At 44.2% G+C, this 15,411-nt stretch overlaps 1 protein-coding gene across 1 annotated transcript in view; it reads left to right on the forward strand.

The window, feature by feature from the left end:
* The window catches only part of syde2 (synapse defective 1, Rho GTPase, homolog 2 (C. elegans)), a 45,626-nt gene that overhangs the window by 24,856 nt on the left and 5,359 nt on the right, over positions 1-15,411 (forward strand). The window contains exons 5-7 of the mRNA XM_071917307.2: positions 2,621-2,747; positions 11,280-11,461; positions 12,095-12,326. Coding sequence (XP_071773408.2) covers positions 2,621-2,747; positions 11,280-11,461; positions 12,095-12,326 — 541 coding nt within the window. The remainder of the gene's footprint in view (positions 1-2,620; positions 2,748-11,279; positions 11,462-12,094; positions 12,327-15,411) is intronic.

The following is a 15,411-nucleotide window of genomic DNA, read 5'->3' on the forward strand; positions in this document are numbered from 1 at the left end:
AAAAGATGCTCACAGATGCTATGAAATGTTATGAAATGTTACACAGATGTATCATCGTGCACAGATGTTATGAATCAGACTGCTTGATGGTTGTGTTAAAGTTAAAGTTACAAGAATCCATTTGAAAGACGTGACAGATCATTCCGTTTTTGGTCACTTAAGTATGCATGTGTGTATACTTGAGCACGCATGTATATGCATGTGTACACATACTGTATGTGGTTGTGTATGCTCCTTCCTATCCTATGTGTATCTATGTGGGAAATCCTTGACTCGCGCCAGGAAGGCAATCTGTCGTTTTTGTCATGAAGGTGAGAACAGATCATTATTTCTCGGCTGGTGTCCAGGCCAACTATTAGAAAGTTGAGTCATGTTTAGGGGAAGTAAACAACTCAGCGGTCTGACTTTAGCCCAGCACTCAAGAGCATTAGTGCAGTTCAAGTGCACTTTCTTTCCGTTCTGCTCCTTTGATGTTTCAATAAAATACTTAAGCTGATCCCATAAAAAAAAAAAAAGGAGTTCTGATCCCATCACTGGTCCTACAGTCACTCAACATCCACATTGTTGTCAAGGGAACTTGATTTGTTTCGTGGTCATTATGTTTGCCTTATTCAGCATATAGGCCTTGGCCGGTGCTGGCTGTTGTGTTGCCCAGCAGCAGCGGTACATAGGGGCAAGCCCTCTTCGCTAACAGCTGTTCCCTGCCTGCGCTCGGCTCTCCCCCAAAGAAAGGCTCTTTTTTCTGAATGGACTTGTTGTTCATTGTGCCCAGTGACTTCTGTTTACTCTCACACAAAGCCAAATCCCTGCCTAATCTGTCCTCCTCTCTCCCTCTCGTGTGAGGTTTAGAAAACGCTGCTCAACTGGACAGGGAGCGCTCACAAATAGTTTGGCTGGTGGGATGTGGAGACATTATAGTGGTCCGAGACTGGAGCCTGGAAAGGCAGTAGAGGCAGTGTGTGTGTGTGTGTGTGTGTGTGTATGTGTGTATGTGTGTATGTGTGAGTGTGTGGAACCGGACCCGACCCGCCATTCACAGCCCACTGACTTAACGCGTTGCCAGGGCAACCACACCAGTTGGCCTGCTATGCCACATACCAGACAGACACATGTAGGAGAAATTATGGGATGTCTCTAGCCAGGCCTAATCCCAACATAACAAGGAGACTGTTGGTGCAGCGCTTCAAGTATCAGATGTCAATGTGTAAAACTATTTCTAGAGGAAAGTGTGTATGTGAAGAGTTCCTTTAGGTCACACTGGGGTCTTGGGTAAAGAAACATAAATGGTTTATTGCTCACTTCTTCCATTGTTAATGCTATGCTGTCAGTTGAGTTTTTAAAAGAGCACAATATTTATCCATTCACTCATGTAAAGGATGACATTTTTAACACATCTGTGAGTGCAGTGTAGGACAACACAGATCCTGTGTTGCTTTGCTCCTTTTCAAAGATGTGTTAATATAACGCATATTGGTAATAGCAAAACAATGTATTGAAAATGAGTCTTCATGCTATTAAAAATTATGGGGTTGTCATTTACTTATTCAGGAAAAGTTTGAAAGCTTTTTAATGCACAGCAGTCAAATATGTTTGAAATACATGTCACAGCATTTGCCTCCAGTCTCTGTGTTGAAAAGAGGCAGCTGGCACTCATCAGGATTCGTTAAAGCTCCTGACAGAAAGCTGTGACCTGGGATTTTCACTTGAAATGATCCAAATTTGAGTAAGAAATCCGAGTTATGTTGGCGCAGTGCCTTTTCTGTGTTATGTAAAGCCGTTTTTTTGGCTCCTTATTGATCAGTTGTTTTGCAAGAGTCAAAGCGGCTTGTACCAGCCAGGTGCTGCTCCACAGTGGACTACCTGGGTCCTGTTTCACTGAGCTGCTCATAGCACTACTGACATTTTCTCCTCACACTAAAAGGGAGGGATAGTTTTGTATTTTGAATATTAGTTTGTTTCTCTTCACCGGGTAATGGTCACATTATGGTGAGAAGGTTTCAGCCTAAACTTAAATTAACTGAAAAAATGGCTTGCTAGCACTCCTCAATCAAAAAATGGGTCCTGCTAGCCGCAAGCTAGCTCATTTCTGTGTGGAATGCTATCAAGGCTATTTTGGGCTAGCTCAAGAACAAATGTAGAAACTTTCCTCATAAAGTGAAGAAAAATAGCATAATGAAGCTTAAAGTAACATATAATGTTATCCAGTTGTTATCCAAAGTTATCCATTGAAGCCAGTGGGGTTCCTCTGCTATGCTTTTGGCTTTAGACCTATAAACAAAAATGTATTCAAACAAGGTTTCAACCATTTGAAGTCCTTTGATGTGTGCTAGACTTATGTCACCAGACACATATAGCTTCAAAAACAGACAAATCACTTGGAAGATAATACTCAAACGTATTAAGCTGCCATTTTGTAGAGAAACAATAGACACGTGAGTTTTGAGGCATGTGGGTTTCACTTTGGCAGTAGTTTTGGCTTCCTTCCAGCACAGCGTTGTTTAGATAGACGTAGAAGTTGATCGATAGGGTTGTAAAAATGTCCGCCTCTCCGTCAACTGTTTGACTCCTTGGCCATGCGTGTTTATTTGACCTACTTGTGTGTGTGTGCATGTGTCTCCAGGTGGTCGGTCTCTACCGTCTGTGTGGTTCTGCAGCAGTGAAAAAGGAGCTACGTGAGGCGTTTGAGAGAGACAGCTATGCCATGGAGCTGTGTGAAAACACCTACCCCGACATCAACGTCATCACAGGTAAACTGACCAAGAACTCAAAGCACTGGATCACCACACACACACACACACACACACACACACACACACACACACACACTCAATGTAGTTCGGAATTGTTGGTTCTTTGAAATCATCAGGTGGAAATCTCCAAAATGTTATCTTTTCAGGAACTAAGAAAATCGGCCTTGTTTTTAGGTAGACAGCCATGCAATTTAGAGTTTATCCAATTGGTTTTTGAAATGTTGCATAAACCCACAGGTGGTAGAACCTTCTCAACCCATAGAGGAACATATAATCTTTCAATTTAAGTAAAAACATGAAAAAATTGGCTATGCTAGGTTTCACAGTGCAGGGTAGGACCTTGGTGTCTTGTTCAAAGACACTTTGACAGGGACAGACACAGGAGATCAACCTGGTGACCTTCTGATGACAGGATACTCTCTCTGACCGCCAGACTACCCTTTCGCCCCTATTACATTAGGATATTACATAATACACTGAGTATACAAAACATTAGCAGCACTTGTTCTTTCCGTGACACAGGCTGAGCAGGTGAATCCAGGTGAAAGCTATGATCCCTTATTGATTTGACCTGTTATATCAACTTCTATCATGAAGGAGAGGAGTAGACGAAGCAGAGGAGACAGGTTAAAGAAGGATTTTTAAGTTTTGAGATAAATTAGATGATATGTGCGGTAGGAGGCACAACTCAATAGTAGGAAGGTGTTAATAATATTCTGCGCAGTGAATCAGCGATCATCTTACATTAACCTCAGTATCTTATTCAACACCTTTTTTGTATGTTTGTAAGACATTTTAGGCATCTAGCTGAGGCGGCTCTTACTCAGAATGACTTACAGTGAATAAAAGTTATTCAAATGAGAGAGAAATCCACACTAAAAACAGCACAAATGGGGAATTGCTTAGATGGTGTTTTGGATTTATTGATCCGCTGAAATGAATGACATGCTCACTCGCCCCAGTAGACATGCCTGAACCAGTGCGTCTGTATAATGCACGCTACTCCTCTTTATGTGTCCTCTGCAGATAGGTCAGCACATGCATGTGTGTGTGTGTGTGTCTGCTGTTTGTAGTAAAAGCATTCCAGCAGTCAACATGCCAGTATGGGCCGGGGCCTGAGGGAAAGGCCCACACACACACACACACACACACACACACACACACAAACCAGGCTATGCTGTACATTCAGGTCATTCTTTCTCCTCCAGGTCGCTGGTTGAGACATGCTCTCTAACGGTCCCTCCTAGTTTTTTTTTTTTATCCAAAAGTAAACAACTCAGCCTGATGATAGTGACTCTGAAGGTGTGAAGAACACTAAAAGGAAAGCTTGCAATGTTCCTGCTGTCATCTACACTCTGGTTACATGCTTGGTTGTCCCAAAAGCAGCGTTCCTGCTGCCATGTCCCTTCATTTAAAATCAGGAATTGCACTGCTAGTAAAATTCTTGTGTGTTGCGGTTTCTTTCTGCTCTGCTGCTTTGATATTGAAATGGAAATAGTGTGGCGGATTCCAACATTTTCTGAAAGGACAGTCTGTTCAAATCAACATTCTTGAAATGTCATTTGCCTGGTGCAGGGTGCCATGTGCAGGACCTCAGCGAAGACATCAAGACATCACTCTCACTGAACATACAAGTGGCAGCTGTGATGAACTTTCCCGTTGCTCTGTCCACACTCAAGAACCAGCACTCATTTCTATCACAGCACCACCAACTCTTAATATGAACAAGAATAGTTAAACAGAATAGGTATTTTTTTGTTTCTTTAAAGTCAGGTACTGTTTTTGTTGCGAGGGCTTGATGTGCTGATTACTATCTGCCAGGCATTTTAGATTGAGTTCCTGCATATCTCACATATTCTTCAGCTTACAAAAACAGCTGTGTCATTGGATTGAGTAATGATTCCAACACTGGGACAGAGACATGGGGGGGCAAAAGGTGGACAAAATGACTTGGTCATGATTTTTTTTTTCTCCCACAAAAAGAGGAAGACCATGGAAGCCCCTGGGCATTGTGGGAGCTGCTGTTGGTTTTGGGAAGAGGCCCTGTATAGGCGTCCTCCTATCATGCCCGCTTTGATCCGCATGCATTTGCATGGCAGGGCAAAGAACACAGTTAACAGTTGAGCGGGTTAGAAAAAAAGGGCCAGCACCGGCGTGGATTGTTGGTTTTTGCTTGCTGTCTAAATTTGCTCTGCCGAGCGAGTGGGTGTTGCAGATGGGCCTGAGTGAGTGGAAGGCCACAGAGAGGGGGAAGGGTGGCTGAGCCCAGGCTGGACTGGCAGATGAGGGGTTTGGGGTGTGCACTGCAAAAAATTACCATCTCCAAATAGGATATAATCATGGATTTAGTCTTAAAACCTTCTTTATGGAAACAGTTGAAAAGCAACTGCCAATTGATTGACCTAATTTCACTTGTTCCAAGAATTTTCTTGACAATATTTTGAAATATGACCGATCACTCCTCTTGTTTCCAGAAATTTATTGTAATTTGAATTATGTATTGTTTAAAAGAAAATAATCAAGACTAAATATAGGATTAAATTACATGTTAAGATGTTTTTGTAGTGTGGAGTGGAGTCAGACCAGAGGCAGAGAGGCTAATAAGCAGGCAAAACGAATGAGCTAAGAGGGCTGCCATGTCACACTGCTAATTTAAAAGCAGAGGTAGTGAAAGGGATTATCCAGGGGTCAGAGTTCAATCCAAAGCTTGCAAAACACGCTCAGTGCGTGGCCCTCCTTTGTTTCAAATCACAATCCTTTGTTTCAAATCACAATCCACTCAAAGGAACCAAAAAGGTGTTATCAACTTGACCGGCATGCTCTGAAAAATAAAGAAAAGCACCATGATCTTCCCTCAGCATTTTGTAGTTCAGTAGTTACTCTTGCTCTGTATGTGATGTGGAGGCGGAGGGGGACCGGCGGGTTTCAGATCTCTCTGACCTCCATCACCTGTTGACAATTGTGCAGTGGCAGACACTAGGGTCAGGGTCAATTCACTCTTCATTTCAGTTTGTTTGAACTGTGTATTGTCTTTGTTAGGTGCATTTATTCTCAACTATTTCATTATAGATTAAATGCAAGAATCTTAAAATGGCCAAAATAGCTCTTCTAATTTAAAAAATTCAAAATATTTAGAATACTTTCTTGATTGGTTGCATTGTTATTGAGTTGTAATTGAATCCTGGTTGTGGTGTCTCTCGCCCTCTGTCGCTGTAATAGAGAGAAAGATACACTTCATAAATAAGTTGATGTAGTTGTACCTGATAAGGAAGGCTTCAGTAAGTAGTTCTGCTTGGTAACAAAGGTCGGGCATTAGAGTCTTATAGAGCTGTTTGGCAGGAGATCAGCAGCACAACAACAAGCAACAGTGTCTTCAGCCACCCCCCCACCCCCTTCACACACACACACACACACATACACATTCACACACAGCAGGGCCAAGTGGGACTCAGCAGAGCCAGGGAAAGCTCAGTGTTTACAGCACAGTCTTGAAAGCACTACTGTATATATTTTCAAATGTACTCCTCCTTATAGATAATCCAGGTTGTCAAAAACCGTATGAATCAGTTTACATGTTTGGTTTCGGAGGACAGTTGAGCGACATTAATGATTAAGCCCCAGCTCAACCTGTTTGGCATTTTTGTGGAAACAAGGCATCTAATGTTTTCCAAATGGAACAGAGCAGGCTTGATGGGAAAGCGGTTCAGATGTGCGCCCTCTGAGGATGAAAGGAAGCCAGTGTGCCCCTAGCCCAGTTAGCTGATGAAGTTCGCGAGCGCCCAGCACAGTTATTGATCTTAGTTTGCGGTCTGTAACTTGCCTCGCTGACTCGTCTTTTCCGCAGCCTTGTTCCCCACTTCGCTCCTTCCCCCCCCTCGGCTGTGCGTTGCAGCCTTGCCCCAGTGAAGACATGGAAAGTCATTAACAAGTGCCCCCTTTGTTGCCGAACAAACACAGATGGTATTTGGCTCACGCATGGGGGATTAGCTGAACCCTGGGCCGGCTAGGGAAGCAGGCAGCCTCTGTACAAAGAGCTCCAGGGTCTGTGTGGGTGTCAGAACAGCGTTTCCTAAACTGTGGCTCGCGAATCCAACATGGGTCGCAGGCCTGTTTCTGATGAATCCACACATGGCGAGAGTGCTTTCCAACTGTTTTGGGGGTTTTGTGGCTACGGAAAAGTGGGAAGAAACCACTGTTGCGAGGCTACACCATGCCACTGGACGAGGCAGCGCCACACATCCCCTCTGGCCCCCCCTAGCGCTCTGGGGGCGTGCGGGACGGAAGGGGGGGGGGGGGGAGGAGTGTGGGTGGGTGGGTGTGTGGGTGGATGGGTGGGTGGTGCTGGAGGAGAGGGGAGAACAAACCCCCATTTGTTCTCTGGGCGAGGCATTGACTGCAGCGCTGACAAGAGGAGTGACCTGCCGCTTTGTGTGAACAAGAGGTCAAAGGTAGAGCCGTGCCCCATTGCATTGTGTGCCTTGCAGTGTTTGGTGGCACATTTGGAACATAGAAGTAGTCTGCTTTGTATAGGAAAAATACAGTTACAGCAAAATGGTGTGTGCATTATGTATGAGTTGCTATCATCAGTAGTTTTACTCCCTAAATTATGGATGGTTCTGTTTCAGTTGCGCTCACTGTAGCATTGTATTGTGGTTTGATTTTTATTGTTATGCTGCTTGCAATTACAGGATGCAGTCTGCTGCTGGCACTTATTGTAAGTCACTCTGCATGAGAGCGTCAGCCAAATGTGTAAATGGAAATATAGTGCACATTTCTGCTGGTGAAAAGTCAAATCCCAACAGTTTGAATGTGAGTGAGCAGACACTCAGCGTGTGTTTGCTGTCAGCTTGGCAGTGAAAATAAGTGGAGCACCTGCAGAGGAAGCCCACCTGTTCACCCCTGAGCCCATGACCTTGTGTGTGTGTGTGTGTGTGTGTGTGTGTGTGTGTGTGTGTGTGGTCGAATGTGTGTGTGTGTGTGGCCGTGTGCGTGCTTTAGTGAATTAGTGTGTGTGCATGTAGCGTACGTGTTTCAGTAAGCGAGTGTGTGCGTGCATGTGTGCGTGTGCTATAATGAGTGTGTGTGTGTGGTTCAGGTACCAACAGGGGTTAAGACACTAAAGTAAACACAGGCGCTGACTCATAGCAGGCTAATGATTTACCTCAATGGCTGTATTCTCCTCACTTTAGAGCAAAACACACACACACACACACACACACACTCTCACACTCACGCCAGCAGTTGCAGAATCTTTATAAAAACATGGAAATAGAAAGAGCCTATACATGTATGTGATGTTTTCATGCATTGCGTGTGAGGTTGTATATGTGAGTATGATTAGGTTGTGTTGTTTCATAAAGCAGTGCTAAGTGAAAACAATCCTGCTGTTTTTTTGTGCCTCACAGCACTTAAAGGCAAGGTCATGGGGTCCGCCATGCTTGAGTTTCCATTTCGAAAAAAAACAACAAGTCAAGTGGTACCTCTTAGCATTTTATTTGCACAGTGGCTGAACCCAAAAAAAAAACTTTGCTTTGCTGAGATAAGGATAAAAACACACGGCTCATTTTGCTTCCAGGCAATCTGTTTTTCAGCGATGAAACAAGCTGATTATAATTATCTCAGCAAAGTCTCAGTACAGATTGACAATGGGAAGCCTGAGGATGTTCACAAAGCAGTTCTGTTTAATCTGCTTTGTAAATCAGCTTGTCTAGGGAAGTACAGAGCAGTTTTCTTTGAAAAATGTATCTCGCGTTTAACGGTCCTTATCGCAATCTGCTCATACCGAATTTCATACCGAACCCTTTCAAGATGAATGCGTAACAGATGCGTTCAAGAATCAGAATCAGAATAAAAAAGGAAACATTGTACTGTAACTTTGTTGGTCTGTAATTTCCCCAGAACCACCATCTGCTCTCCCCCCCAGCTCCACTGCATAGGGGTTGTGGTTGTGCTGCCTCCAGCCAAACTAAACAAACATCTCTTATTCATATCTGTCACTGCGAACCAGAGTAAGAAATTCACTTTTTTCTGTTTTTCGCCCCCTTGATCTGATTTTTAGGGGCATTTTGGTCCAATTTGCATTGCAAATTAGCAGATAAACACTCAGTTTGTACCACTAAAACTTGTTTTATTTCAAATCTTGCTGACACAGTAGACAGACGTGCTGTGTTTTTTTTGTTTTTTCTTCAGAGCCACAACTACCTGCCTCAGGAATGCACCCCCCCCCCCCCCCCCCCTCACTCTCTCTGCTGTGCGTTGCTCTGTCGAGGCGTGTTGAATCTCGAGTACAGGAGGAGGGCTGTGAGGGGGGGTTCAAAGTGCTGAGCAGAAAAACAGAGTCGCTGTTTGCTCCGTTAAGGGGGATGCTGTCACGCACCGTGACTTTTATGACACTGTATATAGGTCAAGGAAATACCTTTTGACGCTGGAAAAGAAAGAACAGGAACGTATTGAAAGTTAATACTGATGACTTAACCATTCAAAGGATTTCAGAGCTTTAATGATTTTACCTTTTACCTTTATTATAGCATTGTTCTGATGTGTGGTTTAACACAATTTACTATAAAGTTTCAAATAAATAAAATGTAATAGTTTAGGTCTACATTACATGATCCTCTTGTAACTCATGCTGAAAGCCAATGTGGGAATAATTCAACTGAACCTAATGCTAATCTGAGACTTAATAGAGTATCAGTGAACTGACTTCAGATGCTTCTTTCAACATTACCATCCAGTCCTACATTCATACCTCTTATTCTTGCCTAGTTGTTGCAAAGACAGGAAATTTGAGTGTTTCAACACCTAGAAGTGCTGAAATCTCAAGTTTAATATGAAAACTTCTCTTTGTCCTCCCAAGATGAATGGGCACGGGGCGTATAATGCCAGTTCGGAATAGACTGAGAAGCGTTAAGCGTCGGACTCCCTTAAAGAGGGGAGAGGGGACTTAGTGGGATTAAAAAGTGAGCATGTTAAGTTGTGCCCCCAGTCCTCCTTACCAGGCCTAAGGGGATGTCAGTGGAATTACACCGAATTGTATTGTAGTCTGCTGTAAATAGTAGGCGAGAGGCTAAGTAGAAAAACGCCTGGGGGGGGGTGGGGGGGGGGGGGGGGGGGTGCATCTCAGCAATGTATAAGTGATTAAGCAGGAGCTCCTATTTACAGTGTCCTAATCAGGATCTGTTTCAAAAGCTCTAGGGATTGTCTGACTGCTTCCTAAACTTGGACCAATAGGATGGTAGTTCACATACAGTACATACGTATGTCCTTCTACCTGTTTTTCTGCAGAACTAGCATAATTATGTGGCAAAATTGTTTTTTTGCTTCTTGGTGCAAAGTGATTTTCCCTGTGTTTACCTTGTTACAGTTTTCCCTTCCCTCTAGAAATAGATGCATGTAAGGGCTTCAAGGGTGTGAGGCGTTGGGGGTCTGATCGTACCACAGGAACAGGTTTTCACATAGCTTACATCCTGTTCTGCAAACAGACCCTGTTACACACAAAAATGAAATAGGTAGCATCTATTATCGATTGATTTCAGAATTGCATTTCTAGCGGAACGTTATATACCTCTTATTTAAATAGCAGAGCTATTACGTTTTAGCTCATTTTCTGTTGTAAATTGGAAGCCATAAAGTCTCTGATTAAACTTTTCTTGAGGTGGGGGAAGAGAAAATTATTTTGGTCACGTGTCCTCTGCATTTCTAAATTGATGGATGACCAGCATACTTTACTTACATGTCATATAAACTCTTATTACCCTCCATAGACAAACATATTGTTTGCATGTCTTAAAGGCAGTGTGCATTACTTTTGAACATAACCAATATTGCTGATTACACAGCCCCCAGCCTTCTCTGAAAACCGATCCAGCTTCATGCAGAGGGAAAAGGGAACAGAAATCCACCGCAAAGATCTGTCACGCTGCCAAGAGCCTTTTTTTTTATTCCCTTATTTGTTCATTTTTTTTCCTCCGCCTTTGATGAAAAGCCATGCCAGTGATATTTCAGGGGCTTAGTGGAGACAGACAGCGTGGGTTTCATGTTTGCCCGTTGCTTTTGTCTGGGCCACGGGAGGCTGAAGTCACAGGTGTGAATGCACCGTCACAGAAACCAGGCCCCCAACACTGCTGGCTGCAGTGTCACGCCCGACTCCAATCAGGCATCTCACCAGACGCCACAAAAAAAACCCACGGCAACAATGGGACCTCGTTTGGCAGCCAACAGAGTGCGCCAGGTCCAGTCGTCTAAAAGAGAGGGAAAAGAAAAGCTTTTGATTTCTCAATAACGACGCTTCATAAAGATTATATTGTTAGCGATTTGTCAGGTATTTAAGCCGCCCGCGTGAAGGATAAGAGGTGTTTCTTTGCTTATCCGTGGGAAAATCAAGCGACCCTCGGCTGGGTGCAAAGCCCTGTATTATGGGGGCTATTCATTGTCTGTTGATGAAAATGTGTCTCCACTGAATTAGCATCCAGTCGCTGTCACCACGCTCTGAATTGGCATGGTTTCCATATTGTGTCTGTCCCTCCCCAGGGGTGTTGAAGGACTACCTGCGAGAGCTGCCCTACCCTCTGATCACCAAGCAGCTGTACGAGGCGGTGTTGGAGTCCATGGCCAGGAGGCCTCTGCGGATGGGACCGGCGGGCTGCGAAAACGACCAGGCCGACTCGGAGCACACTGTCAGCCTGCTGGACAACCTGCCGGAGGTGGAGAGGGTGAGGAGGACATACATTCATCCTGATGAGGATGGTGGTGGTGGTGGTGGTGATAATGAGGATCATGATAGATAATACTACCAATCACTACTATTACGACTGCTAGTACTACCACTAGTAGCCACTAATGGGTCGGAATTACAACCAGTGGTCCAGCTCAGAAAAACCAGGGAAGAAATATGGACACCAACAACCTTTAATTTGGCTTTAATTTAGCTAGTTATCATAGAATGTTAGAAATTGTAAGTGCAAATTTATATTTTAAATTTATATGTTTAACCACTTACCACACAGGTGTTTTGATCGATTTGATGCAATGTTGAAAATCAAACTTGAGTGTATTTTGAGGATTATAAACATGTTAAAAGTAATGCTGTTAGGTGCGTCCATCTCACAAGGCATTTGGTCTAGCATTGACTCTGTTTTCGCTGAAACAGGTGAAATATTCTGCCAAATTATCTCACCAAATTGAAAAATAAGATTTCAAGCCTCAATACTACACTAACTGGCTTGTTAAGACAGATTTTTTTTGCAGTGTAGCGCTGCTGCTGCCAATGCTACTGCTCCAAACTACTAATCATAATAATAACATGTCTGTGTGTTTGCGTACTTGTGTGTGTGCGTGTGCTTCAGGTGACACTGCGGAAGCTTCTGGACCACTTGAAGCTGGTGGCGTCCCACCAGGAAGTGAACAAGATGACGTGTCAGAACCTGGCGGTGTGTTTCGGCCCGGTGCTGCTCAGCCAGCGGCAGGAGGCGTCCTGCCACACCAACCGGGTCTTCATCGACTCCGAGGAGCTGGCCAGCGCCCTGCACTTCAAGAAGCACATCGAGGTCCTGCACTACCTGCTGCAGCTCTGGCCAGGTGACTCGTCTTTTCTCTCTTTCCTTTTGAGTTATTGGCTAAATGTAGCTATTTTCAGACACCACATTGCCATATTTTATACAGTTCTACCAGGTACGTCGACATTCTTATTTTCTATCAGGTTATTCATGTCAGTACGTCTGTGCAAATTAATACCAGCTCCTGCGGTTCAGCTCCACACACAACTGTAAAAGGGCAGGGCCGCTTTGATCCTTGAGGTTACCCACCGCTGGCACGGGCGCAGCAGATAGACATTGGCCACCATCTGTCGGCTCCTCGGAGACGAAACTCTCCACAGAGCGCTTCATCTTGACAGGCGGCGGAGAGCGGGGCCAATCAGGGCCGAGCCACTAAGCCCCACTGCAAACCAAACTTTTGAGGCGTGGCCCCCTGTGTTCAGATAAATCACCAACTCAAGGACAGACATCCAATACCAGCCGCCCTCCACACTCATCTGTCTCCCGGTCCAACTGTTCTCCGCAGGCTGCAGCTGTCTGCTCTATGTGAGACGAGACAGAACCCAAGGATTATTCAGGAGGGATAGGAGAATGACGAAAATGAGTACAGGCAGTGTAGAACTTGTGGAGGTTTTGGCAACTAAATTGACATTTTTCTTTACTTTAGAGGTTGAATTTGTTTTAGTTTGTGTTCATCTCCTCTCCAATCACCCTCTGAGTAAGAATTTGACTGTCAGAATGTATGCTAGTGGATGTTGTGGTGCAGTTGAGGTCTGGGGTACTGTAGAAACAGGTTTTACCAAAGCGTTACACTTCCAAATTGACCGGTTTGACCCTGCTTTCAGGCAGATTGAAAAGATAGGAAGGACCATATGAAAATACATCAGTTATCAAGTGAAAAGCTTGTTAGTCTAAGGTTGGTGATTTTCTTGTCCTGACTTGAAAAAAAAAGGAGTACATGGTCTTCTGTGGGTCAAGAACATTATATAACACCCAATATGCAATTTAAAAAATGCATGGTCGTCAATGTAAAAATAGGAGTGTTAATGAATTCCTGAGTTTTGGAGGTGTGAGGTTTTTATCAGACAGCAGCGATATTCTCTTGATTTTGTCTAATTGTTTAGATTTTGAGATTGTCTAGTTTTTCTTGTTGACAGACATTTTTCAAAATGCGTGTGCATGCAGTATTTCGAAAAATCTTTGCTCCAGAACTTCAAGAGTTCCTAACATCATATTGAACAACTTCTACCTAAACATAGACAAGGTTCTGCTGAACGCTGATTTCTCTTCAGATGATCACAACTATTCTGTGTATCCAACTACTTAAACTGGATCTGTTGATCGATGTCTTAGGAAGAATGGACTCTGTAATGCAACCATAAGTGTAGGTGTCTGGTCTTGCCTCTAAATTTAACTGCATCCTCCAACACCCCAATTCAACCAGTTCTCTGTAAATCACGGAAGTCGCACCCTCCACCCTCGTTTGCCTGGCCTTTGCCTTTACGGCGGGGGGGGGGGGGGAGGGACACACAGAGCAACTTACAATAAGTGCACCAGTTGAATGAAGTCAGCATTTGTGAATCCCATAATTGCAGGTAGCCTAGGAATGAGCAAGTGGAAAAGAATGGCAGTAAAATGCTAAGAACTCAAAAAGGAAGAAGGGTTAGGTTTAGGGTCTTTTAGAAGATGTAACTGAGAGGAAAGATAGTTGTACATGCAGGTGGAGGTTTTGGGGGAGATGAGGGCGAGGTGTAGTCTGAAGAAGTGTGTGTTCAGTCTTTAATAGAAGACGGGGAGTGACTACAACCTGTGTCACCTGGCTGCCGGCTGTAATGACCCGGCCTGGTGAGAAATTCTAACCTTGACCGAGCTCTCGGTCCAAGTCTGAAGCCGGTGTTTACGCCCCCCCAGTGACTATCTCCTTTCTGTCCACTTCCCCGGCTCCCAGTGTAGGACGGCTGGACTATAATTAAAGACATTCCAGGCCTAACCTTAGCCCTCGGCCCGCGGAGCTTCACCCTAGCATTTCGCAACCATTATGGGATATTTTCAGCCGCCTCTTCACACCCCACTCGCATACCCAACCCTTCACGCCATTGTTGTCAAGTGTGTGTGTGTCTTGTGTCTTTGAGCGAGCGCGAGGCTATCTGTACACGCTGTGCTTTCTGCAAGGGCAAGGAGTTTACACTACGCAGTGTGTGTGAGAGCGCATGATATGTGTGTGTATTTGTGTGACTATTGCCTCATGGTATTTGACGAATTTCATGAGGAGGCATCATGTGTGGACATTTTTTGTGTGAATTCTCGGTGGGAACCATGTGCTTTGCCAACTGTGTGTGTGTGTGTACGCATGTGAGCAGGTGGTCAGGGAGAGATCATGCCATGGCAGAGTGTACAGAAGGGGAAGAGAAAGAGGAGAGGTGTGTGTGTGTGGGTGTGTAAGGCCCTTGGTATTTTCACCCGGCAGTCAGGCATAACACTGTTAAATCCACCAGCAGTGCTGTGTGACTTCCCCTTTCTAACCCCACACACTTTCAGAAAAACAGTACATTGTGCCTTTTGTCCCAATAACAGAAGGTACAATATTTAACCTTTCTCTCTGAGGATATCACTGTACAAGTGCAATGCAAGGATAATAAAGGGGCAGCTGCGTCCACTTTCCATTACAATGCTGAAAGTTCAGTGCCAGCCTAATACCTTTTGTCTCAGCGCTGAATCATGTCTGGTGAGATGAAATAACACGGTATCTCTTAAAGGATAATTCCTGTTTGTTTTAGGTGATAATTAGATGAGTCGTTAGCCTCGGGGTAGGAAGGAAGGAGGAATCACCGCACACACACACATATCAGCAATGTGCAGCCATTCCTAATGTTAATGAATAGCAGCAATAGGGGCAGCAGGTTTCACAATTCTTGGTCATGTCATGTGAATCATCTTGAATGAGTGAAAGTGTTGAAACTGTCAGGCCAAGAAACCATCTGAGTATGACAGGACAAAACGGGAATTATCTTTTTTATTCCGTAGCTTTCACCTTCAGTAATATTTGAAATGTCTTAACTGTTAACACTTTTTTTTGTTCCCTCCCAATCCAGTAAGGGAGAGCTAGCGGTGTGGACAAGTATAGGTAC

Source organism: Centroberyx gerrardi, chromosome 9, assembly GCF_048128805.1.
Source record: "Centroberyx gerrardi isolate f3 chromosome 9, fCenGer3.hap1.cur.20231027, whole genome shotgun sequence".
NCBI lineage: Eukaryota > Metazoa > Chordata > Actinopteri > Beryciformes > Berycidae > Centroberyx > Centroberyx gerrardi.